Consider the following 26,856-nt stretch of genomic DNA (forward strand, 5'->3'; position numbering starts at 1 on the left):
ACCAGTTAAAATATGCCTAGGTTTTATAAGCAACGCAACAAATTAATCTTATCAGCAGCTTCAAAGGATCAACACCAGAAATGAATTTGGCCCAAAGTGTCCAATGCAGGAGGCTGCAGAGGAGAGAAAAACCAGACTGCACAGGTACCACCAGCTGCTGGGAGCTGCATGCAAACAGGGCTGAGGAAGAGCCAGGCACTCCTGAAAGCCAAGGAACCCAACTTTGGCTTAACAATTTCTTGACTGTCAGCTGTGCTTTCTCTGCTTATAGGCTTTGTTTATCAGACAGCTATGAAGTTCCAGTGATGTTTTTTTAAAGAATTTTTTAAAGCCTTGAACAAAAATGTTAGAGGTGAAGCAAAAATGGAAGTATTTCTCTACTGAAATATATATATGTATGTATATATACTTTTTTTTTTTTTTTTTTTTTTTTTTTTTTTGTGAGAAGAAGACAAATTGCTTTCTGACAGGAATCTATTTACCACTTGGAAGAAATCTAATTTATCCTTCCACTTTACCTATTTTTCTACTGCTGTGAAAATGTCACCTAATGGGCAGAACAGCATCAAACTGGGACAGAGAAGCAGGATAACACAAGGGCAGGGGAGGCAAATGGCAGAAAATCTGGAGCGTGGATGCCGGGATGGGGAAGGACCCACAGGACTCATGAACTCTTCAGCCTCATACTGCAGTGCAGGTGTGGAAAGAGTGAATAAAACCGCACAATCGTCTCTGCAAAGCACTCAGCAGTGCACCTATCATCTCCAGCCTGAAGTCAGCCCTGTGAGAGCAGAGACCTTTAGCTCAGTAACAACTCTGCTTATTATAACATGCCTCAGCTGCGTGTTCCTACCCAAGACTGTGTTTTTAGCCACTACATTTAGCCATTTAACTTATAGCCTTGAGCTCTGCCTTCCCTGCAGCCTGACACCTGCCTGGTCTTGTAGATTAATTTATTTCTGCTGGACTCAGAAAAAATCTCCTTTTGAGATACCTTCCCTCACCTCTGCGTAGAGCACAGGCTCAGAGGAACAGACACGTTGTGGTGTGGTATAGGTAAGGCTGCCTCAGCCCACACAGGCTCTGCAGACCCTCCAGCAGAGCTTCCCTGCCAAGCAGAGTGGTACAAACAACTGATTTTTTGCCCTCATGGCAGTTAAAAATATCATCGAGCAATAACAAATGGTTTGAGTCAAGCTAAACACATGAGCATGAATGGGAAGAAAAAAGAGAGAAGAATCATTCTGTTCCAAATGTTTTCAAGTGGCTTTAATTTCTGTGAGAGAAAGTAGAAGGAAAAGATGCTTTCATTAAAAAAAAAAAAAAGAAAAAAAGCATCTAGTTTAAAAACATATTTAAAGGTTTTAATTTCTTTGCCTCCTGAAATGAACTATTTTGTGAAAGTGAGATAAATTTACAAGATTATTTTAGTAGCTGCTGATTCAGTGCTTTTGCTGGACACATTTTTAATTTGCTACCTCAGCTCTAAAGGGCCATCTGTCTTGCAGCCATTGAGGGGATGCAGGGCTGGACTGGGAAGTGGATGCATAGGTAATTATGGAGTTATATACAAACTGCTCAGATCTTTGCATAATGGATCCCCTGAAAGAAGTGCAACTATTATAATGATTAGGCTGCTGGTGGAGACTCGGAGGGGCTCTGCTTCTGCTGCTCCTCCATATGCTGCATGCAGGATTGCTCGAAGCCACACAGGACTCCCCTCTGTACCTGGGCTGATGCAGAAACATGTCAGTGGGATGTAGCAAGGCTTTTTCTCTAAACAGCATTTTGCATCTGCACTTCTGGAGCAATAAGGCTGCCAGTGGTTGCACACAGCACTCTGAACATCCCTTCAGCCTCCCCAGAATGATAAATCTATGGCTGGGAACTTTGTGGTACTAAAATAGCTCTTAAAATGCTTTGTATAACAATAAAAAACAAGCAACAACAACAACAAAAACTTCATACTTTGCAGGGCCCTTTTAGTTCTCCCTCTCTCTTGCCTAATTTCAGTACTTGCCTTTGAGAAACTGTACCATTTATTCCCATGTCACAGTAAATAAAGGTACGAATGCATCCTGCTGGGTCAATTAACCTCGGTTCTGCACTGTGTCACAGTCTGTACTGACTGTGATTTCCAGAGAGGAATATTCTTTTGTCATTCTTTGCCCATGTGCAAACACATGTTAAGACTATAAGATAACTGTAACACTCTTCCACATAAAGCTAACTCTGCTTTTTGTAATTGCTGAAGCACAGTTATGAACTGCAAAATGACATGAACCAAATACATGACTTGCATTCTGAAGTGGTAGGGAAGGCAAAGGACTGGCAGGTTTTGTGCTTTCATGTCAGTGTGCTCCCTAATGATGGGCAAGCCCTGCCATGAAGCCTCTGAGCTCAGCTCTCAGGCAGTCCTTCAAAGACTAGAAGTGGGTTTCCTGGGTTTCCCATTATTCTATGCAGAAATACAGTGTACTTCACTGCAATATCACACTCCAAAAGAAGCAGAAATAATAGCAGTAAAAACAACAGGCATTGTTGACTTGCACTTCCTTGAGCTTTCATGTGAAATATTTAGATAAGCTCACTCAGGAAAGTCAACCTGAGCAGCTGCCTGATTTAAGAATAAACCTGTTACTGAAACAAATGGGCTGTGCAGAAGCAATATATAAATACTGACTGCATTTTTAAGTGAATACCTGATAAGGAAATAAGCTCTGACACTGATGAAAGGTCGAGACACCAAATGATAAACTGTGATTATTTTCAGAAGTGCTGCAGGAATAAATCTATATTAATCTATATACCAGTTTACATCAACGATGCATGTTTCTGTGTTTCACTTACAAAGGAGCAAGTAATGAAGAAGGTAGGTTACTGCAAATTTAAAGGAATGAAGACAAATGTGGAAGAAAAATTCCACCTCAGAGGTCCCTCTCGTTCTGGTGAAGCAGTGTATACATGGAGAAGTATTTTAAATCAATGGAAGTATATTTTCCTTGCATGGGAGAGTTCGTGTTAAATAAACAACTGATATTTCAATCAGTGGAGGCGAGGGGATCCCCCAGGTTGCTTTGTGAGGAGGCCCGTTCTTACTCCAGAGACCTCACTGCTGCAGGATGTAGAGGGATAGTTTTACACGGGGTCGGCTGCTGTTTTTAGGGCTGGCTGGGATGGAGGATGGCCCTGTGGAAGCCTGGGTGCCCGAGGCGTGATGCTGGGAGGAGGTCTGAGTGGCAGGAGGGAGTCTGTGCAAGCAGGCTGGGATATGGGGGCCTTCTGTGCCAGGCTTGCTCTCTGCAGGCCTCCAACCCGGCCACTCCATTGCCCCGCTGGAAAACCTAGCACACAAATTTGGACCGGATTAGCCATTTCTGTCATGTTAGCCAGAACACACAATATGGAATTCATCGTACCGTATGGCCCTGTGTCAGCTGCAGAATGACAGATAATACCCAATCCAGAGCATAATGTCTATTTATGTTAACCCTCTGTTAACCTTTTGGAACAAATCTGAACTGGCAGAGTGTGTTTATACCAGATTAGTGCCTTCTGTCTTATGGCTGCAAAGTGTTGATCTGGTTCTAGATTCTTAAAGCTGGATTTATGGTTTTGTTGAACTCCAGTCATAATACGAACAGAAGATGTTGTGCAAACACATCTTTGCTATCTGGGCAAGCTGGGGGTCACAGAGTGACAAATGACGCCACCCAGAAACTATCACTCAGCTTGGTGGGAGCATAAAGATTCGTGCCATAAGCATTAGGAGAAAGATTTTGTCAGAAAGCACACAGATGCTGCAGTAAAAGTACCCAGAAGGTGTTGCTCCTTGTGGGCTTGAAAACCCACATCATTATGTGAATTGATGATAGCACAGGTTCCAGTGACCCTGTTAATAGGCAATCAGTTTCCCGTCAAAACCACACACACACGGGGCTCAAGTGTCTGCCTACAGCCCTGCCCATGTGGGCCACTGCCACCACCCATATGGCCTGGAAATGCAAAGGATTTCCATGCGCAGCACCTATGGCTTCTGCTCCAGGGCTTCAAAGGTAAGATGCAGAAAGTTCCCTAATTGCAAAGATTTCACGTGTTGCCTGCTCAGATGTGTGTAAACATAACTGCCATTCTTAAATGCAAACATTAAATCTACTCTGTAAAAGCACAATTACTGCTGCCATGGCAGAAATCAGTTGTCCCTTTTGAAGGAATGCCCTGAAAATGCAATCATAAAATCCCTGCACGTTATGGATTTCATTAACATTGTACTCCCCTAGGATTCCCAATTGCACAATAACAGCAGTTCTTTAAATTTTAAATACCACAGACAGGAACAGTTTCACTAAAACCAGATGTGAAACCCTTGTGCTGGCCTTCTTACTGGTTCTAAGTACTGAAACTGGCTGGTAATTGATACCTATTAACATGTTTGTTGTTCAGATTACAGAAATGGAAACACTATACTATTTTTCCTGTGAAAGGATACGTTAATGAGGGACAATGACTTACAATGCAATGTCAGTACTCTGCTCTTGTTTAAATTAAAGGTTTTTTTTTTTTTTTTTTTTTTAAATTTTAAATTATGCTACTTCACACTGTCAGGCAGCTGAGTGTATAAAACCTAAGTGTAATAAACGGGGATGTTTAGCTTAAGTTTGAAGAGCTAATAACATTCCATATGACAATAAACTAACTTTTTGCTTATTTTTGACAACCTTTGTCTCATGCATATCTTTAGTCTGCTCATATTAGAAAATCCACAGACTTTATTAATGTGATTTTAAAGAAATTCAATCTGGAGTGACTCTGTTTCTGATTATGGAGTCACTCCAAATCTCAAGTCAGTTGAGTAATTTTAAAAGGAGTGTTTGAGGGTAAAAAAAAAAAAGGAGAAGGTACCGTGCAGACTGATGGTATGACCGTGCTATTGATATTTGGAATCTAAGCTTTGACATTTATTTCAAAACAAGAAAGGAGCGGACATACAGCTTTCATTTCGCAGAGCCTGGCAGGCAGGCAACACTCAGATGCACCCAGGAGGTCACGCCTCGTCAGCCACAAAGGAGCCACCCAGTTTTTCCACCAAAGAATGGATTTCACGTCCACAGATGGAATTCATGCAAATCCATTGCTAACAGCAAGCCAAAGCTATTTTCCTAATTATTTTCAGTGAAATGGTCCAAAAGACGTCAACACCTCAAAGGAGACAATCATATCGCATGCCCTCTAGACGTCCTCTGTAGATACCAATCTCCCTTTGCTGATACTTAACTGAGGTTTTCAGTTTCTTTTGTCTTAGCAAAAACATTAACCTTGAAGGGAGGGGTAAAAGGAAGGGAAAGGAGAACTATAATATTTCCCTTATACAAAAAATGATACACTAAGGAAATTACAAGTTGGAGCTGAATTTTCAAGCTGTTATGCCCACATATAATTGTACATATCTCAAATATATGCCCTAGTTGTATATGCGTATTGGCAGTTTAAAGGCAGACATTGCTACTTAACCAGCTGCAGTGTGTGCAGGTATGCAAACCTGCAAACGTGAACTGATTAATGAATAGTAATATACACAAAATCCCTAACTCTCAGACAATGGCATAAAGGCAGAAATTTTCACTTTAAAAGTTTCAAGTTCAGCATGGCTGTATATTCAGCTTGTTTTTTCCCACTGAGTATTTTCCAGAGGTCTTGCACTGTCCCACAAAAATGTATTTACGTTGTACTGCACAAAAGCAAAAACTTCATGCAAATGACTAATTCACAACAGCATACAGAACCACACAGAACAAAGTGATCTCAGTCCTTCATACACAAGTGCCTCCCTCCTTTTAGAAAATATGATTTTTTTTCTGTGGGTAATTTCAGAGTGTTTTATTAGTTGCATGTCCTTGGTTGTTTGTCTGTAAGCTCTTATGGATATGAACATCTGTTCCTGCAGATATTTGTGGAGAGGAAACATGGGCTTTCATTACCATACCCAGATACAAACTCGCAATACGTGCTCACTGCCAATGGCATCAAGCCTTTGTAGACAGCTTTTCCCATGCACAAGGACACTGCCACCAAGGTACTTGATGGTCTGAAGTTCTTAACATCCATTTGAAGACTGCCAATTAACTTTAACAGGAAAGCATCTAGAACGCATTTGGAGGCTTGAATTATCAATGAGTGCTGAATTAAATGCTAATAAATAATTATAATAATAATTCATATCCTCTTCACACAAATGGAACTAAAGATGTGTTAAACCACTGTACATTGAGAAAGGCCAGGGGATGGCAAGTCCCCAAACTATGGTTGCTTCTACTATGCAGACAATGAATGGTAGGATAATGAGACACTACACAGAATGAGTGGAATGATTAACAGTTCTGCAGCATGTGTAAAGCACACATAGTCAACACAATGAATCTCCAAGAAGGGTTTTGTAGGCTTGGTCCTGCAAACACAACCTATCTCCACTGTAAAGGCTGCTATAGTTCTGACACAAAGTCTGCCTCAGAGCTGCTCATACTCTCATAATGGCTTCTAGGCACAGTTCTAGTGCTGGAACACTCAGGGAAATGGTTCATGCTGCCTTTTTCAAATCAGGGGCTGGGTGAAGTAGGTGAGAACTGTGGCTTGAGCAGGGCAGCATACAAATAACCACCAACTTCTTGACTGATGGGGTTGTTGAAAGCAGCATAAAGGTGCTCAAAATTTTGTTTGGTGATTGTTTCTGCCACTGGGCACTCTGGTTTGTGGCAAAACACAAGAGAGGGTGAGAAATTTCTGGTTAGGAGGCTTGAGGTACCCTTACTGTTTTAAGCATAAATCCCCGAGTGGCTTGGATTCTGTTAAGCATTTGTTATTAAAGAAGGTAATAGTTAAAAAAGTCCTTTGAAATTTTTTCTCAGAAAGGCCTAGTTCTAAGTGAAAGGATTAAGCTATATATATATGTATGTAGTCATCATAACTTACTAAAGTTAATAAGCACATAGAACACATGAATGAGATTTGACAAGCTTTCTTGTTTTGATTATCCAGCCATAAATGTGTAAGTGACAGTAGAAAAGAAGGAAGTAATAAAAAAAAAGTGGTGGCCCTCTGACCAGATGAAACACATGGACTTTGATTCTGATGCATTCCATCCTTTTTCTATGAGCATTCCATGGATTTCAAGCAGCAATGATTAATAACAAGCCTAGCACTTAGATAAGAGTAGGGAGGTTTTAATATTTATTCCTAAGTAAAGAAGAAGGATCAAGAGATTTTTTTTTTTTGCCACTCTGAAGCCTGATTAGGTCCATCAACAAGAGCTCAGGATGTGTAGGGGCCCCCAAGTAGGACACCTGAGAATCCCATTGTGTGCCAAGGATCAGAAATGAAAGATTTCCCCTTCTTTCTCTCATTTACTAACTACTGCTCAACATGTTTTTAAGCTTTCTTGCAGACAGCAAACCTCACAGGAAACACTGATGTGAACATTCCTATTGACAGCTAATGAGACCTTTTTTATATGTCAGTTAGCAATTTCCTATAGAAAACAACAGGAGCAGGAGAAATGTTTCAAATACATGAACAAACTTTCAGTATTTGTAATATTAATCTAATATGCATGAACCTTTCTTGTTTATTTATGTATTTATTTATTTATTTTTAACAGAAGAAACAGAAACTAGATCACAACTAAGGAGTCAACCTACATAATCAGGATAAATCAGTATTCTTCACCTAATGAAATAAATACTGGTGTGCTACTATAGGTTATTATTTGTGTACAGTAACTCGTACGAACAACTTTAACCTGTTCAAAGATCGTGCACCATGAATCTGAGGGCCTGGTAACAATTAGCAACGGCCTTCTGTGAACACACTGAACCCAAGGAATCTCTTCATGGGGACAAGTGTTTGCAGGATTGCTATTGCTCCCGTCCCATCAGAGCAAAGCTGAGGCAGACAATCATACTAAACAGTGCTTTGTTTAAGGATGTGGAAGAACTGCCACTAGACAGAGACCAGTAAATTCACCTTCTGCTTAAGATATTCTAGAAAGGACCTAGGTCTTCTGAGGTGAAATCTGAGTGCATGAAAACACCATCCCATATTAATGCTTAACTGTAATCAGCTTGAGACATAGCACATGCTCAGTTTACTGCGACATTCCACTTTAAGTGCATGTTAAACTAATATTGACTTTTCCACTAAACCAAAATCTGCTATTTGTGCCCAGAAGACTGAAAAACAATAGAAGGGGGAAGCAGAAGAATTAATCTTCCTGACCATTTTTTTTTTATAGCTCTGGGAGTCAGTTTTTCTGTGTGTTTAATAGGGAATGCAAACTATTCACTCACAGCAATTCTTAGATTATGTAGGAGTACTTTACTGTATTATTTTCCTTTTTCTTTTGCATTCTCCACATTCAATAAACTCCACGGGGTATCAATAATATCTTTAAAGCATTGTATTTTTACCTGTATCCATTCTCTGGCAGAATCTTCCCCTGGGGTCCATCCATTTTCAGGATAATTTAGCCGGGACCTTTCTGAAGACCAGATAGCACTGTACTGGGAGGAGACAGTGATTTGATCAGAGTGAATTTCTCCTGACTCCATACCTAGTGGTTCCATGCACTGGAAATCTGAAGAAAAATAAATTACCATCATTACTATGGTCAGGTTTTTGAATTTATTTTTATGTGACTTTGAATTCTTTAGCAACTTTAAGCGAAGCAGTATGGAACTTGTGGTGCCATTCTTAATATTGTCATTCAAGTTGCCATGGCAATTCCTGCAATAATAATGCCATGCAAATATTTTTAGACCAGCGTTGTAGTCATTTCAGTATAGGACAATAGAATTTTCTTTTCTAGGGCAGCACAGGCACTTCTGTAGGTTCACAATATAAAACAATGTGTGTTCAACCCATAATTACGCGCAAAGCCAGGAAAGACAAACTAGATGACTGTACAAAATAATTCAACTTTAGAACTACATATATACTCCAGTACAAAAAGTATAAAATGTTTTAAAATGTTATTAAAATTGCAGCTGTTCTCTTTTGATCCTGGATACTGGAAGGAAAAAGACCAACAAAATTTGAATCCAGTTCAGAAGAGCACTGACACAAGGGAATTACCACCTCTTCTGTAATGTGCTGCATTTTTCGTGAGTTGACGATTTCCATCCAGTCTCTTTCTGCACACATAAAAATTACCTAGATAACTTAGAATCAGTTGACAATGTTGTCATTATTGGGAGTTCAAAGGCTGATAGTGTATGGAGTCTAAATTTTCTCTCTTCAGAAATACTACTGTTGAAGCAACAGAGACTAGTGGCTTTAGATGGATCCTCACACCCAGCTGCATATGGACCTTTGTCAGAGGTTTACCACCTTGTTGCAAGGGCGAAAGAAAAGAGCATGTGCCTGCACTACAGTTTGGAGAATCATTCACTGGTAGCTTAAGACAAAAGCCCAGCTTGTGAATCTGAAAGAAAGAACTTCATTTCTAACAGAGAAGCGGCTGCTTAGCCAAAGGTTTCAGAACTACTAGATACTGTTGGCTGGGTTCAGTACTGAATTCAGGACTGAGATGCATTTTCATGATCGTATGGGAAGCCTGATCTGCAGCTGCTTCTGATTCATCTCATATAGTTGAACAAATGCAAACTTGAGTTTTGAGATGTACAGCTCACTGCTTTTCGGCATTCGACCCAAAAAGGAGGATAACTGAATTATCAACTTTGCTGGTGAAATCACATTCTCTGTGATGTACCAACCATTCCCCCCTTTTTGTGTTGCTAAAGAGCATTAGAAGCCTTTGTGAGGTACTGAAACTGAAGCATGTTAGTGTAAGTCTTCTTAGGTAAGACTTCTTACATCAGTGTTAATCCCCTTCTGCTCAGAATCAGAAGGCCACTACAAAGGACCCAAGGCATGATAGAGCAGAGCCTTATTAAAATATCTGAAAAGCAGATGTCCAGTTTGATGGATGCTTTCCCATCCATGCCAGTTAGGTATGTCCTGTTACCTCCTGCTGGCTATGAATGTACAAGGAAAAAATTGAAGATGCAAAAGCAAAGAAAAGATGGGAGAATCACAGACTCACAGAATCACAGAATGGCCAGAGTTGGAAGGGACCTCAAGGATCATGAATCTCCAACTCCCCTGCCACATGCAGGGCCATCAACCTCCTCATGAAACTGGAATAATTTCTCTTTGTCGATTTTTCCTTTGTTTCATCTTTGATTAAACAACTACGTCAGCTCTGAACCTGCTCAAAACTCAGTCACAGAATGGAGGGAGTTTGATTTAAAGTGTGTATTTTATCATGTAACAAAGCAAGGAAATCTACAAGGACATAACATAACATAGCCCATTATTTTCCTGCATCTCCCTCTCTTGGTTTCATTCTCTGTCCAAGCAGCAAGCATGAAAATGAGGCAACTGGGAGAAAAATAATAGACAGAGAACAAAGCTTAGGTAGCTTATGAAATGGTTTAACAAGTGCATATATATTAAATGGGTTCTTTTTATTCATGAAATCGATCATCAAAGCTTATTCCATGTAATAAAATAAGGCTTTGGATAGTGCATTCACTGTACATGCTTCATTGTTTTAATGCAACTGTTCAATTGCTCTGCATTCCTGTGTTTCCTTGGTCAGCAGAGGCTTTAATAACTGTTTCAACTTCCTGGAAATACTGAGGAATAAGGCTGTCAGAGGAACTCTGCTTCTTGCACATTTTTTTCAAAGTGTAGCTGGTCTTAAAAAAAAAAAAAAAAAGATAGGAAAAAGGAAAAAAAAAAAAAAAAGAAAAAAAAAGCAGGACAGCAAAACAGAACCAACCCTCCCCTACCATCTTATTTATTTAAGGTTTCTTTAAAGTTTCATGCAACACCTGGTGTGCAAGAAGAGAATATTTTCCAAGAAGCTCTGCAGGATGCGTAAATACTGACCTTCCAATACACTGCTCTGCGACACGCTGTAGTTTGCTGAAAATCCCTCTTTTGCTATTGCACTGTCAGTGTAAAATACCATTGAAAGAATCCCTGTTGAAGAACGGACGCGGCCTGGGTTGTTCTGCCCACAGTAACGTCCTATGTGCGGGCCAACTGCAAAGAGACAGAGTACAATGGTAAACGAGCACTTCTACTACAACAATAGATGACGCTACAATAGCCTCCTACAGAGATTCCCTCAGCAGGAGTAAGTGAAACTCCACAATAGCTTAAAATCACAGCCTCATCAATAACTTAGCAATGAACAATAAATTGCTTATCCTGCCCCAGTAGTCTTGCTTCTAAAATGTTTCAGATAGCACTCCATAAAACCTCAGAAAACATAAAGAATCAGGATTTCAAAACGTGTCCTTTAAAGTGCACAGAAAGGGAAACGATGCGCAAAATTACATGTACAAAACAGCAGAAGTACTTTCCAAAGAGTGACTGAAGCACCTATTTATGACAAGGACATTGGATTGGCCTGATTTGCCCACCCAGCCTACAAGATGCTGAACACTCTTAGCTCTGATAAAAGTTCAAACAGCATCTTTCAGGATTTCTGCCCAATACTGCAGGCAATCTGTTAATTTTAGAGAAAATTTAGAAAAACATTTTTGCACTCATATTGAGCCAATGATCAAATTCTCTTTTCCCCTTCCTATTTAGACCTTCAGCACGTCCTCATGGATCTTTCACCTATATGCTCAATACTAAATAATACCGTGAAAGAATTCAGGTGGAAAATATTAATCCATTCAACAATGGAAAGATTTCTTAAGTGGAACTCCTTGTCACATAACAAGTACACATACATGATTTCTTTTAATGTTCATAACATATAAACTGGTTCCTGCTATTTTTTTTGGCTTTCCTATGCAGGGAGAGAATCTTTTCCCTTAATTACGCTACTCAAATCACAACCAACATATGCGGTCTTCTAACTTGTGAGCATTCACCACAGATAAGTCCCTAGGCTGTTGAGTACTGACATATCTCTGCTTACAAACAATAAGAAAAGATAATGCTAAACCCATGCATGGAGTCAACAATAAAAATAATGGTTAGAAATCATTCTAATGCTTTCACCACTGGCTTTCTAGACTTAACACCTTGTCATTTCTTTAGGAACTCCATTTAACATTCAGTTTAAATTATAAAATGTTTATATATACTAATTATTCACAGTTCAAAGAAAAATCCTCAGCTAACATCATTTTGTAGTCATTTGTTGGCATTTTTCAACAAGTAAAACAGTTCCAGCTTGGAATAACTTTATTTTGTAAGCTATACAATTCTGTAAGGCTCCTGAGTTGCCAGAAAGAGGGAGCTCGTATGATACAGCTTTTGCTGCCAGCATATATATTTCAACCCATATTCTGGCCATAGTCTTCACTTGCTTTGGCAATCCCAGGGCATTTTGAGTACCTGCCAGTCCAGTCTTTCTTCACCAGCATTGTTCATTGTCATACTGATAGACTGAAACACCCTACAGAGCACGAGTTGGATTCCGTCTCATTCCAGAAATAATAAAGCTTAACAGTTTTATTATTTGGAGTGAGGAAGTTGTTCTGGAGTGTTACTGTTGCTGTCTTTTTAAAAAAGACAAAATTATACCCCACTTCAGGCTCCAATTGTGGCACTGGTAGTACATATATACTTAAAATTTTGCATGTGCACACAGCTCTGGCACTGCTCTTTCCTGTGATGGCCTTTTGACATTACAGCTGCTGATCTTGCCTTGAATCAAAATAAGGAGGATAAGGCCACCATGTTAGGGCACTCTGAGCCTCCCTCCTCCCATTTCCTGCAGGGAAGCCTCTTTGAAATGACAAACAGAAGAGAACTTTGTTTAAAGCAGACAGGCTTTAAGAGTCCCCATGACTCACTGGTTTATAATTTTTAAGACATTCACTAATTCTGCATTTCAGTCTTCTTCAAATTGGCACTGTTATCACAGTACTATTCCCTTTGCTAGCTGTGTAGATGAAGAGGCAAAACCTTGCAGAACATGACAAAGAGGTATTGAATTTTTTGCACAGCATGTAAACCTCAGTGTTCGGAGCTAATATGGTATTGATCTAAGCAGAAATTGATCAAATAGAGATTCTTACTCTTCTTACATAAATAGCTAATGCAATTAAAATCCTCCTTGTTCCTATTCAAGTCTTGATGACTTTTGAATGACAGTAAATTAACACGTTTCAGGTGTCACCAATGAAACAAATGCAGCGTGGGGAACACCGAGCACTCATCCAGGGAAAGGCAATGCTGCCTGCTTAAGACTATGCCACTGTTTTTTGTGCTGTCTTCCTGACCGTTCTCTACAAGCTGAGATGGGTTTTCATAATGGACCAGATACAGCTACAGATGGAAATTTCAGGCTAGCAGGAGCTGAGAAGTCATTAGGCCCAGAAAGCTCTTCGCAGCCTGTGCCTGCAGACAATCAGGTGACTCTGCTGGCATCCCGCAGGATGGTGTACTCCAAATGTGAGCCACTTGGAAATGTTCTCACTCAAGGTCACTTCTGCATTACCTGCGGAACAGAGGCATTTTTGTGAGCCAGCTACTTCACTGACTGCCCATGCTCTAGCTATTTCTGGGGCCTCAGCATGGTATGATAGAATGGAGAACCAAATTACTTCCGGATTAAAAGAATGAAGGGTAACTAAGAAAGCAGTTCCACGAGCTTTAGGACTACATTATAAAAAAAAAGGCAAATAAAAAAAAAAACTGTATTGAACTACTAAAATATCAGACAAAATGTTATATTAACTAGTGTTTTCATTGGATTTTAAAGTTTGCTTATAAAAGTGTGCTGGTGTGCTGCAAACAGTATTTTCACAGCAGTGTGATTGTTATTGACAAAACATTTGCACGTAATTTAGGATGCTAAAGAGAAAACAACTGAAAAATGAGTTTTGTTCTCACAGTCCACTAGTCACACTGAGCTTGTATACACTCAAATCTTAATGGCTTCTCATAAGAATGTAGAATGTAACCACAGCTGAGGAGAAAAACCCAGATTAATAGCAACCTTCATTTGCACTGATGTAAACAACTGCAGTGAAGCCTTCTGTTTTGCTCTGTAACTCAGTAGTATTGACTGAAGCAGCAATGCTTAGCCTGTGGTTCTCAAACCATACGTAAACTTCCTTAAATTATTTTTGAGCACCTAGTAGACAGTCCATAGAGCTTCAAAGAATACTGCATGATGAATAGATGCAATTCATCACTTGAGCTAGCCCTCATTTTGAGTGGGCTATTTTTCTTCAAAACCATCAATGGAGTGTTCTTGGCCAAGGCTGATTGAGGTATATTTGTGCCTTGGGCAAAGACATCTTTGGTGTCTAGTTTATCAATGTGAAACCATCCGTTTCTATTCTGTCATCTACGCTCTTCTGCTCCAACTTTACTCATTTCTGTCTCCCAGCCACGGTTCTTTTTCTGCACAGTATTTGCAAAAGGCACCTGTAGTTCCCAAATATTCTCTGACAGGACTTGTTTCACTTCAAGCTCTCTTTTAACAAAGATACCAAAGGGTGCCCTTGGCATACAGTTATGTAGAAAGAAAGTGCTGTGCTCGAAGATTCCTCAATGCCTACCATTCCCCTCCTGAAACAACAAAATACTTAAACTAGTGCTTAACTTCAGACCTGTAAGTGTCCTCAGTGAATTCCTTTTGAAGTCAGTCTAACTGCTCATGTGCTCTGAAAATAAGCACTTGTTTTGCAGAATCAAGTCACAGGTATTCAGCCCCTGCCAGATTCCATCTAGTAGAAGGATAACCAGGGAGGTTGAGGACTAAAATCATGACAGAGCATTTCAGAATTAACTTCTTTGTGAATGATTCCTATGGCTGCTGGAAAATTTTCTGAAGAATAATTGTTTTCCATCACAAAAATTTTAACGATGGAGAAGCAAAATATACATGAAAGCATATTTACTTTGATAAATTTTAGTTAAGAGAAATAATGGAATTTCTTGAAAACGGCAAATTCATCTTCTGTTGATTTCCTAGTGCTTGTAACCAAACTCTAGAGTGAAAGCACTCAACTTACAAGGATTTTTACCTGACTTAGGTACCTAAAGTTTATAATTGAGTTAGTGATTCACAGCTCCCAGAATAGCCAATGAGATAAGCAACTCCAGAGGAGCATTACCTGGACCCTACAATAGATGTCTGAGACGAGGACCAGAGTGGGGTCCTGTTCTCTGCTTCGAACAGTGGGACTGGCAGTGTCTACTCACACACTGACACTTGCTTTCCAGGAACACCTGCTTTTACAGTGGAGCAGCATGTACAGGGGATGCCCACCTCATTCTCACCTGGATATAGCCACGACAGTTTCCATTAAACTGCTCTTTGTGTTGTATTTAAAAAAAAACAAAACATATTCATATCTGCAAAACAGAGATGTTTTGCTTGGTTCTGGGGACTTGAACCGAAGGATATACTTTTTTTGAAAAAAAAGTTCTTAGAATAAAAGTTTACAGTAAAATGAAAGAAAAAAGAAATTGAAACTTCTTTTCTGTGCATTTGTTTCCTCTAAGTCCAGCTGTCTGCCCTATTATTAGAGCTAGACATCCTTCTACTCTGTTTATATAAGTGCATTGCAGTGAGGGCTTTAACCTCTACCACAACTGAGAGTGTGAGCAGTAACACAGTACAGCAAAGAAAAATAGCTTTCTTCTCCGTGTCCACATCAGGAAGTTAAGGTGGTCAGGGAGCACCCTCTGGACCTGTGTTCAGTGGCCAGAGGTTGCTCCCAGGAGCAGACTATCCAGAGTGACACAGCTTGCTCCCAGATGGCTCCTCCTTCTGAAGCAGGATAGCTGCATTCAGTGTGCCATCCAGACCTGCTGCTTTTCAAAACATGCTTGGGAACTGCTGGGGAAAGCGCTGGCTGAAGTGGGCGAAAAACCATGTGAGGGAGTATTATCTAACATTTTTCAGAAATGTACTATTTCCACATGGATGCAAATTAGATTTATGTTGACTTCCTTATTACCTGGAGATCTCTTTTTGATACCTAGAAACTTTTAATCTCTATCTACAGTTTACGGCCAGGTCATCCCAGCAGTTTCCTGTGTCTGCTTTGTCTGAAATAGTTCTTCTCCCTCCCAAGTACTCATCCTGTGACGTGTGTGTCACATGAACAAACACATCCTCTTCATCTTTGTTAAGTTAAACAAGAGAGCCTGACCTCTGGCTGAGGAACATCCTACAGTGCAATGATGCAGCAAATGTTTCCCTACCATGCCACAAGTTCCAACAGTATGTATCTAAGGAAATGCTTTTTTCTAGCCTACAAATTCAGCTGAATATTTACAAACATCTAAACACCCTTACTGGACGTCAGGAGCAGTTTGGATTTAGACAGTTTGTGAGGGAATTGGAAGGCAGATAATTCTTGTTCTTAATTGCTCTTCAATATGGCTCAGTCACTTTCTTGAACCAGGAAATTACCGCTTTGAAACCCTCTGACACTAACAATAATGCCTTTTTTTTCGGGTTATATTACACAAATTGATTGACCGGATCATCTTTTCACATATCAGTTGAAATCCAAGCTCTACAGGAATTCAGCTTGAAAGGATTTGGCCTAAGTACAAATACAAATATTATTAAATGTTCCAGACATCATTATTGTATTGCTACAATGCTGTTTTCCTAACTGAAGCTTTAAATACTGCTTGTAGTCTCTGTCATGGCTCTTTCTTCCCTGTTTATTGGAGAGGATTGAAAAGAGCCATGATAAACCCATTAAGCATAAAACAAAAAGGAAGAACAGATATACATTAAAAAGCACGTACTTATTTATTGCAGCATCAATAAAAACTTTAATTAAAATGTTATTGAGGATTTTTTTAAGAAAGCAGACAAGTTCTAATGTGTTATTAAAATACGTCCCTAAAGTTATATGTTTTCATTTCAATGAAATATAAATGTAGCCTTAGCAGTCTGTAGAAACTGACAGAAAATATCTATTAGTTAGGATGGGTTATCACACCAGTGGAAAACTGAAATATCTGTAATTAGCACCCAACACAAACAATAATCCTCAGTCAATGAATTCTACTACCAGTTAGAAAAGAAAGAATAAAAAGACAGCTACATGATACTTCTCTTTATCAGCCTGCACCATACATAGAAACAGTGAAAAAGACATCACAAACAGCTTGACATAGCTGTTTGCACAATCTGTATGGGTGTTTGGACACCCTAAAGGCTAGGCACTCAGTCTGAGCAGCCCCTCTTAGTGGAAAAAAGAAAAAAAGGAGAAGAAAAAATAAAGAAATCACATCACTATTTTGTTCAACAGTCTCAGTGTTAAAAAAGGGTATGAGATCAGGCACGAGGTGAAATGGGGGCTGACTGGCTCCCCAGCCTCAGCCAAGATCTAGCTATGTACTTCTCCAGTTTACACAAGGTTAAGTGTGGTCAACAGATAAGTGGAAAATTACTGAGATGGCAGAGAAGTAAGTTCCAGTAGGGCACCACCACACCCACCCTGGCACATCTGCCCGGTTAATCAGAGATTATAAGTTAACAAACTAAGAGAAAGCCTTTGGATTTGTTTGTACTGCTGGAAGAGAGAACACTGTGAGCAAAGAACTCTGTGGTGCCCGATCACCAATGCTACCTGAATGGCCAACTGGGGACTGCCCATTGACCTGGGCAATGGTTCACCAAGTATGACGTGGACTGCAGGTTTGCTATGTTTGCTCTGGCACAAAAATCCTCTGCTTTGGTAGCTGGTCTGAAACCTCATTCCTTCTCCTGTTAAGGTTAAGGGTTAACTCCAATATGTGCAAGTTTTTGGAAATTACTGGATAATCTCAATGTGTTATCTGTGAAAGTCTGGGGATCCATCATAAGGTTTCATATTTGATTTATTTCAGTGTACGAGGTCCATCACATATTCTATCCAAAAACAGAATTTTTCCCTGAGCCAACTGCTCAAAATTAAACATATTTCATAAAAAAATCATTCACACTGTGATATGCTTTACTGAATGAATTTACAGAGCATTTTCTCCATTTCTCTTCAATTTAACTCATTTCACATAAATCAAACAAGGACCTCTGTACTGTGGCATTTAAAAAAATGAGAATGTGCCTTCTGCAGCCCACTATGGAGTAATGGTTACGTGTATCACAGTCCATTTTTCTCTTACCATCAGGGAATCCGTCCCAGATTTCCAATCGGTCATAGCGACACAATGCTCCCCCTGGAGTATTTGAATCAGGTTCTAGTTCAAAGCTTTCAAATTCCAGTATAATCTCTGACATCTTTGGTGCAAAGATAATGTAAGTGCATTCAAGGCTATTGGGATATTTTTCAGGGAATCCAGGGGACTTTATCATTCCACTTGATGAAGTAAAGTTTCTGGAGCATTCAGGTCCTGCAAGAGAAAGAAAAATTCACCTGAGTTAACACTATGTTACTAACAAAGCAGTTAGCTGGAAAACAAATTAGGCTGTATTGTCTCTGCAGCAGCAAAGGTGGCTTTTCAATGAAACACCTCATTTTAATTGCTGTATTAATCATTCAGCCAGCTTGTTCATATTATTGATAGTCAGGTTTTTAAAGCGCAGCTCACATACACTGTCTGATCTCCAATTTTCAATTTGTATGGAACAATATGAAAACTTGTACAAGCTCTAGAAAAAATTATGACAAATACGAAGTCATGTGGGAACAATGAAAGTGTAAGCTGCAGAAATCTCAACAGAGCCCTAGAGAAATAATTATAGCCCCTTCAAGCTCAAATCTTTAAATCTTATGGCTGACAGGCTTTTATTGGTGAAATAGAATTTTTTACGAAAGACGGTGAGTGAATTCAGTAGAGGGAGTAGTGGTTTCAGATTCCTGGAGCACTGACTCAGTAACTCTGCCAGATGTGACCTATGCCTTCTTGACAAACTAAATGTGAAAGGTAATTCGTACATGTACCAAGGGTGAGTGACTCATTCTGAGTGGTGTTGACACAGGTGCACCAGTAAAATGTTGCTGTTAGTGCAGGCATGACAAACTGTGTGATTACAGGCGGTGTTGCTAGAAGTCACCTAATGTCAATGTTGACATGCTGGCTTTCCCCAGTGTCCCCACCATGGCATAATGTGCTGCCCCTAACACTGCTTTTGGTGGAGGAGGCAGGTAGCAATGGAGGAACAAGAGTATGAAAGGCCAGGTCATTGGAATTGCCTTTGTGAACACACAGGACTAAAACCAGAGCCTCTTGTCGACAGATCGTGTTTCTCCCTTGTTTATGTCCTCGGGAATCCTCTCTGTGGATCCCACACCTGCAGGTGTGCTGTGGGTAAGCCTCAGGCTCTGCCCACACATCTTCCCACAGGGTCAACTCAGGTACCCCTCTCTTTGCCTTCTGACACTCCCAGTTTAATGGAAAGTGATTGATGGGGTTCGGGGCATCATCTGTGAGCGGCAGCTGACCTGGGGAGTTTGGGGAGGATGGCTCAGATGAAGCTCTTCTGACATGGAGTAAAGGAAGGATGCAGGCAGCAGAGTTGAGTTGCAACAGGCCTGTTGCAACTGAGTGTGTGAAAGCTGTTGGTTCGGATGAGGATGCTCAGCTTCCTTAGCGACCGTAGTCAGTAGCCTTAGAGGATTTCTAACGCTTAACAGAGATCATTGAGGGAAAACAGTCTGGCTTGTTGCATACATGCATACTCTTATTTCACCACAGAAAATGTTTTCCTTGTGAATGTGCCAAACATATTACCCCCCACAGATTTGGCTACCTCCCAAGTAAATTCAGCAAGCAAGAGAGAGGGCTGAATGAATGTAATCAGTTCAGGTATTTTTGTCCTTCAGCAGACACTGATGGAAAATGCTTGAGCTATCACATAAGTGTTCAGAACATTTCATGGCATATTTTGGAAGATGTAGAAATTAATGCTCACTTAACCTGACCCATTCCAATTTGGGAAATTACATTTTGCCCACAATTAAATCGCACCCATACACATTAGCCAGATATTTCTCTCCTTTCCTCGTCATTCCCTTGTCTTCCTGTCACATATGGGAGGGTTATATTCTGGTTGTTGCTCCTCACTCCCACCAGTAGCTGCTGTTCCAGGATAAAAGAGCTGTGGAGTATGCCATTCATGGCATAAAGTGCTCTTTACTCTTCTTGGAATCCAATAAAAGATGCATTATAAAATGTAAGCCAGGATCATTATTGCTTTATTAAATACAGCCAAATCCTGGCTCTGTGAGTGCAGGATCGTCAGGCTCCTTACGCTCACACATGGCATCTCTGTACCAGCTTGTATTATTTTAAACATGTTCAAGCCAATCTGGTGCAAAAAACAAAAACTGTTTTCAGAAGAGCTGCCTTACTAAAATGCACTCCACAGATTTTGACCCTTTACTGACACTGTGAAGTAACTTCAGGAATTAAATTAACACCGAGGATACAAGGAACTCCATGGAGAGGTCTTTGTGGAAAGCTGGAAGAAGAGGCTCTGTGGACACCCAACAGAACAGATACTTCCAAGGCACAGAGATTATATATGATCCTACTCTCAAAGCCCATTCTGCATTTGTCATAGTCAATCCCCTCACAGTTTCCATGGCATGTGGCTCTTTGAGTGCTAGGTTGAGGATTCAGCTTAGGACACTGGTAGAGAAAGGAAGTTTTTCTTTTCTTTCTTTACTTTCTTTCTTACTTTCACATTTTGTAATGCAGAAATGCTAGAGTACAGCTAAGCCTTTGGCTCAGCACCACAGGATGCTGAGATTGGGATCATTTTAATGCCTTTCCTATCTGGGAGATGGTTGAGCAAGGTTATAGAGGTATGCTAAAGAAGAGCATGGCAGCCTGATGTGTGCATCTGAGCTTCATCTGCAGAACAGGGTAAACTGGTCAGCTTCCTTTGGTACAGAAATTATTATATGCAAATCTGGAAAAGCATCTGTGCATTAACTCAAAAGTTAAAAAGAGCTGCATTCCCACTGCAACTGTAACATGTGCCCTTTGTGTACACACAGCATTTTCTAATGCTGTACCTGGTGATAATTTTGCTGCCTTAGAATACGGTTTATGTGGAATGTACGAGACTTAAAGTTGCTCTGAGGGACCATAATTTTGAGTTTCTTGACTTGTGTGTGTGTACAATCACATTCATAATCATCTTCTCATAGTTAATATGCATCACTGAGAGACGCAAGTGACCACACAAGAAAATAAGCACAACATTCCTGTCAGAGTTCTAACTCACAACTTCACTGTTTTCTTCTTGGAAACATCCATTTGCTAAAATAGATTGTTTCACAGACTACTCTTTCGCTTGTTCTCTGTGTTTCAGCCTTCATCTACATGAAAGATGGTAGTATATATATAAGCACTGTGAAACTTTAGGATGTGATTTCAAGAACTTAGCTTCCTAAAGACACCAGAATAAACAGAGATATTTTTTCAGGAAAGCTTGGTGTCACTTGGATGGTGAGTTCTTTCAAAATATTTGACCCTGAAGGTCACCAGAAGAATTTCTGAGAGCAAGGAGTGGACTTACAGGCAGGGAAGATGGTGACCAAGAGGTCTGCGGCCCCAATTAGCACTGTGCAGAGCAGCACTAGCATGCTACAGAGACCTCACAACTGTGATTCTCCTCATTAACAGTACGGCTGCCACCAAGTGTGTGCACTGAATGCAGCTGAAAAATCTGGCTCTGCGTTAGGTACATAAAAGGGACTTGAATTGGTTCAGAAAATGTAGTAGTAAGTGGGAGGGGTCTGTGCTGGAAGTCTGCACCTTCAAGCTGCTTTTGTAAAGATGACTCTAAAAACTGATACCAAAGCCAATATTTGTTGTCACTTTGTTCTGAGCTTTTTGTCTTTTTGTACACTATCTAGTTTTGGTCTTGTATTCTCCAGGAATGGAGTAATTGAATTATTTATCTCCATCCAGCTATAGGGAAGGTGTATGCCAAACATGATCTCACTGTCCTTGTAGCTGTTGGCTCAGAGAGTTATCAAAGAGGGATTCTTTACTGGTTTGGTTAACCCTCGACTGGTTCCCTGGGCTTTCTTTGCACCTTGTACAGCTATCTGTGCTCCCTGCACAATCATCCAGTAGGACACGTTTCTGAACTGTGTGACCTTCCCCACTCCTTAAGCTCCCAAACATGATTTGTGATAGGAACAGCAACATCATCTGCTGCCCATGTGCAATTCGGTCCTTTCTGAGCCTACAGCTGTCTCTCGGGAATGCAGAGTGAGCACTAACCAGAGTAAGTCAGGGAGTCAGAAGGTTACAGTGCTGTTAGGGCTGAAACACTGTAAATCATACAGTAATTATTATCACACAAAAGAAGAAAGCTAATGGTTTTAAGAAGGTCCAAACAAACAGCTGATGAAGACTATCAGATTGCACCCAGAGGAGTCACTTCTCACATACAGCTGACCCACTGCTTCCATAACACTTTCCACCCACTGCATACATGCCCCACGTTGTAATGACAAAGGTAACACAATCTTCTCTTTCAAACGTTTTCCCGCATTCTCCCCACCCCTAAAAAATATGGTGAACTTTTTGATGAAAGTAGAAGTCACAGGAGTAACAATGAATTGCTTCTCACCTCTTTTGAAAACTTCATAACGGATAGAAAATCCTGCTCCGTGTGTTTCATAGTCGGAAACGAATTTAATAAAAAGATACGGTCCCGAAGACACTAAAGGAGGGGGAGCAATTTTTCCACAGTACTTTCCCCATAAGCGTCCTTCAGCATTATCTCCATCAATCACTTCAACATAATCATACCTGGTAGACAAATGGAAGGAAGAAACTTTTAACTTCCAGGAAAGAAGGAGACCTAATTAATTTAGAAACCATAACACAACATAGATAATCAAGAAAAATGCTAGCTTGCTTGGAAAATGCATTATGCTGAAAGATGTAAGCAAAATGAAATAATTAAAATGGACTACATTATGTCTGTAGACATCATCTGGCAACATAGAACTATTAGGAAGAATGGTGTCCATTATGCTTGCAGACAATGTCAGCTAAAGTAACCAATTAACATAAAAAAAAAAAAGGAAATCTCATGAGCACAATTCTGCATTATTAAATTGTGTTCCTTTGTCTATGTGGTGTTGTTATCAATACATAATGCATAGCATTCTTTTCAAACTGTGAATTTCTGTTATGAATTCAGAAACGTCTTTTTTAGCCGGAGCTCTTCATGAACAATACTTTCATTTCCATATGCTGTCCTCCAAACATATGTCCACAGAATAATAAATAAATCCCAAAGCATTAGATTTTCTTCAAAACTCCATCATGCCACAGATAGAAAAATCTGCTCTTTTCCCCGATAGCTGGACAAACAATTTTCAGCAAATCTCAAAATTTGCACATCTATCACAACATTTGAGTTTTCTCAGATGAACCATCCCTCATTACAAAACACCCCTGCATAGGTGTTTGAGCCAAGGAGTGCATGCTACAGTACTCTTTCCTGTACGGTGATTGCCAAACAGGGTGGGCTAAACCCTTCCCTGCTTACTTGCTAGATTCCCAAGGACTTCATAAAAGAAAGTACAAATATGCAATACAAAAGCAAATGTGTGCCTGGGAGCAGCAGTCATAGCAGGGACCCTGAGCTGTGCCACCAGCAATGCCAGCCTGCAGGGCTGGGTCTCACGCTTTGATTGCAGGGGGCTGTGCAGGGCCGGCAGCTTGGTGCACTGAGCCAGCCCTCAGCATACAAATGAGCATCCTAGTCAGAGAGGCACGAGCTGCAGGTGCAGAGACAGGTCGGGTTTTAAGTTTTATTAGCAGATGATTTCACTTGGCCCTGGGCAGGAAGGACGTGCAGACACAATCTGAAGAACTGGTTTAATCTTCTCTAAAATGAGGTGGCATTTGGAGACCCGGGTTCTGCTCTGCTCTCTGCTGGGTTGCAGCAAAAGCCTTTGCCCTGTCTGTGCCTCTTTGTGTCTCAGCCACGCTGCCGTTTCACTTCACAGGTTGCTGTTAGCCAGACAATCCCATTTACTTTTCATTATCCTACTACAACTGACATTGAAATGTAGCCATTAATTTGTTTAGACCTTTATTCCGCTGTTGGGTTCACTGAAATGTTCTGAGCATATTAATATACAAGGAAGAGCTAAAACTGACAGGACAGTAAAGTGTGTCTGACATTTTTAAAGAGATCAAAGGAAAAAAAATGTCTTCATGATGACCAATGTCATTTTTAACAACCCTGTTCCAAACCATCCAGGGCACATTACTTATGTTTACATGAAGTCCCATAAGACAACTGCAGAGATGATATCACTAGTTAAAGTGGACGGCTTAAGGCTCCTTAAATTAAAAATGACATTACCTCATCAGTTAAAACCGTGTGCCAGCTTTGGTGTATATCAAGTAGAAAATAAAGCTGACACTGATGGAACCGTAAGCATTAACATATGTGAAATATTGTGTTAACTGCATTTCATTCTGTGGATTTGATTTTTCTAGTAGCTATTGCTCAGCTAGCTAGCTTCACTGCCCCATCTCAAATTGGTGGAAATACAAAGGGGAAATGTTCACTTTTGAAAGAATGTTATACTTTAAGTAAGCTGCCTTTTTTTTTTTTTTTTTCCTAAATTGGACCTCTGTTTTTGCTGTAATTTCATTATGATGTATACATTTGAGGATCTGAAAGTTGGGAGAGGAGCTATTAAAGGGCTTCAGAAGGATTTATCTCCCCCCTCCTTTTCTTTTTTGATTTTTGGTTATGTTACAAATATGCCTAGGAATATAAACATGAAGTCCCTTGGAGTGCCTCCATCCCTTGGAAGTACTCAGGGCTGCTTGTTTTCAGACTTATGGAATAACAACTGTAGGGAATTTTTAATGGGACAACCTTTCTCCACATTCTCAACTGCTCATTAAAGAGAATGCATAGTCTCCCACAGCCCCAGCACTTCCAACACTGATGCAGAGTATTTTCTTTTGTTTGGAGAGCAGGTGCTTAAAGCTATTTGTATTTTGCATCATCTGACACTTGTGGGGTTCAGGTATGTTAAACCCTTCCCAATTCCGAGCAGGTCTTTGCTCTTCTCTCTCTGACAGCATTACTTCACCAGTTTCCCTGATGCCATTCATTGCTCAAGGCTCAAAAGTAAATGATTCTTCAAATTCAGAAGAATGCTGCTACTGAATTATTAAATGTTATGAACAATTTTAACTAAAAATGTTAATCACATTTTACATGCTTTTTTATAATGAAAAAAAAGTTTGCATTCAGCATTTATTTTTTTCTACACATAAAGATTAAAAGTCTTCTACAGTCTTAACAAAAAAAATCACTGACAAATAAATACCAGTTATGCTATTACAGGAAGTAATAGTCTGCAAAAAACATTAAGATTATATTCTCTTACTCTCTTGTATCTCCTCCTCTGTTCAAACAGCCTGCCCACACCTTCCTATTGTCCCTTATAGCAATAGAACTGTAATTTACAGTGCTCTGTCTGGCTGCTGTGCAGTTCTAAGTTACACAATTTGGCTATTAAGAGGCTGTCTTTTAATGGATTTTGCAAGTTATAGGTCTTACTGCCCTGCTGAAGACTGGAGGATTTCTCAGATTTTTTCTGTTCCTCTGAAAAATGACAGAAAGGAAAGAAGTTGAGCTGTGAGACAATAGATATGAAGTAAGATTTGAAAACTGGAAGCTGTAGAGATCAGCCTCACAGCCTTTGTGTTCTGGGGATCCTGCTCTGCATTTGGCAATAAATGGGTTTGGATTCTCCCACATTGGCAGCAACATCTGAAGGCTGGGCTGCAGTAACTGAGTATTTATGGATTTTTTTCATAGGGAAATTAACTTACTCTGCGTTTTACTAGTTTATACTTGGAAACCAAAGTCCTGCTGTCACTTCTGCACTTTTCAAAATCCTACTGGAGACCGCAGCGTATTGCAAACAACTGTTCTCGTAAATGGGGGAAAGTACAGTCACAACTCGAAAGGAAGCTCAGGAAGCAGCTTGCATCTTCCTCTGGACTTGGTAGCAGTTCCATAAGTTTGTCAGGAGAAGATGCTGTGCCAGGGATGCAGTTGGCATGCTGGCATCCCTGCGAGGAGACTGAATGTGTCACCTCCGCAGTGCCCAGACAGCCTTGGCGTGCAGCCCAGAGAACTGAGTTTGCAAATTTGGATTTCCCACTTGGCAATTCTTTGCTCAGTTACTGCTGCCAATGGTGTGGCAAATATTTCTCGTAATGTTATAGTCCTCTAGGGTTTATGGCATGGAGACATAAATAAAAACACAGAGCTAACCACTGCTCCAAGTTTCAGGTGAAAGACCATTGCATGAGTTCATGCATGAAACCAGGAAAGGTACTTCTGTGTTGGTGGGTTCAGCAGGTACGCTCATGGAGCTGCTATGCCAAGAGGTAAAAAGTATTCCTTTCTTGCTGGCTCCCTCTGGATATCCCATTTGTGTTCACTCTGCTCTGTAACAAAGCTCCTGGTGGTGTGTGGGGTGTTCTCCTGATGGGAGCCTGTTGGATTGCAGGACTCTAGTGCTGCACTGCTCCTCCCAACCGGTGCCTGGGCACGTGCACACTGAATGGTCCCAGTTTTATGGTACCATAACATGATATCTGGGATGATGAGGGAATCTAGAATTCTGCAGGTTCTTGAAGGAATTGCTTTAAGTATTTTTTTTTTTTCCTGGCAAGTATAAGTTATAGGTTTGAGGAAAAGGCCAAGCCATGCCTATAAAAATGAGCACCGGGCAGTGAAAAAACATCAACAGCTGCAGAATACAGATTTTGGAAGATTTTTCATTTCCAGTTTCTGGTAGGTGATAACAGAGCTCTTGTCTGTTTTCAGCTGTG

The 26,856-nt window shown here is 40.3% G+C and overlaps 1 protein-coding gene across 4 annotated transcripts in view; it reads right to left on the reverse strand.

Moving 5' to 3' along the window:
- NRP1 (neuropilin 1) overlaps positions 1 to 26,856 on the reverse strand; it is a 109,315-nt gene that overhangs the window by 41,525 nt on the left and 40,934 nt on the right. For all 4 annotated transcript variants that reach the window (XM_031616034.2, XM_031616032.2, XM_031616035.2 and 1 more), the window contains exons 4-7: positions 22,598 to 22,779; positions 18,169 to 18,396; positions 10,945 to 11,100; positions 8,460 to 8,626 (exon numbers count right to left, since the gene is read on the reverse strand). In XM_031616034.2, the coding sequence (XP_031471894.1) occupies positions 8,460 to 8,626; positions 10,945 to 11,100; positions 18,169 to 18,396; positions 22,598 to 22,779 (733 nt within the window). The remainder of the gene's footprint in view (positions 1 to 8,459; positions 8,627 to 10,944; positions 11,101 to 18,168; positions 18,397 to 22,597; positions 22,780 to 26,856) is intronic.

This window comes from Phasianus colchicus, chromosome 6 (genome assembly GCF_987193195.1).
Source record: "Phasianus colchicus chromosome 6, bPhaCol1.hap1.1, whole genome shotgun sequence".
Classification (NCBI taxonomy): domain Eukaryota; kingdom Metazoa; phylum Chordata; class Aves; order Galliformes; family Phasianidae; genus Phasianus; species Phasianus colchicus.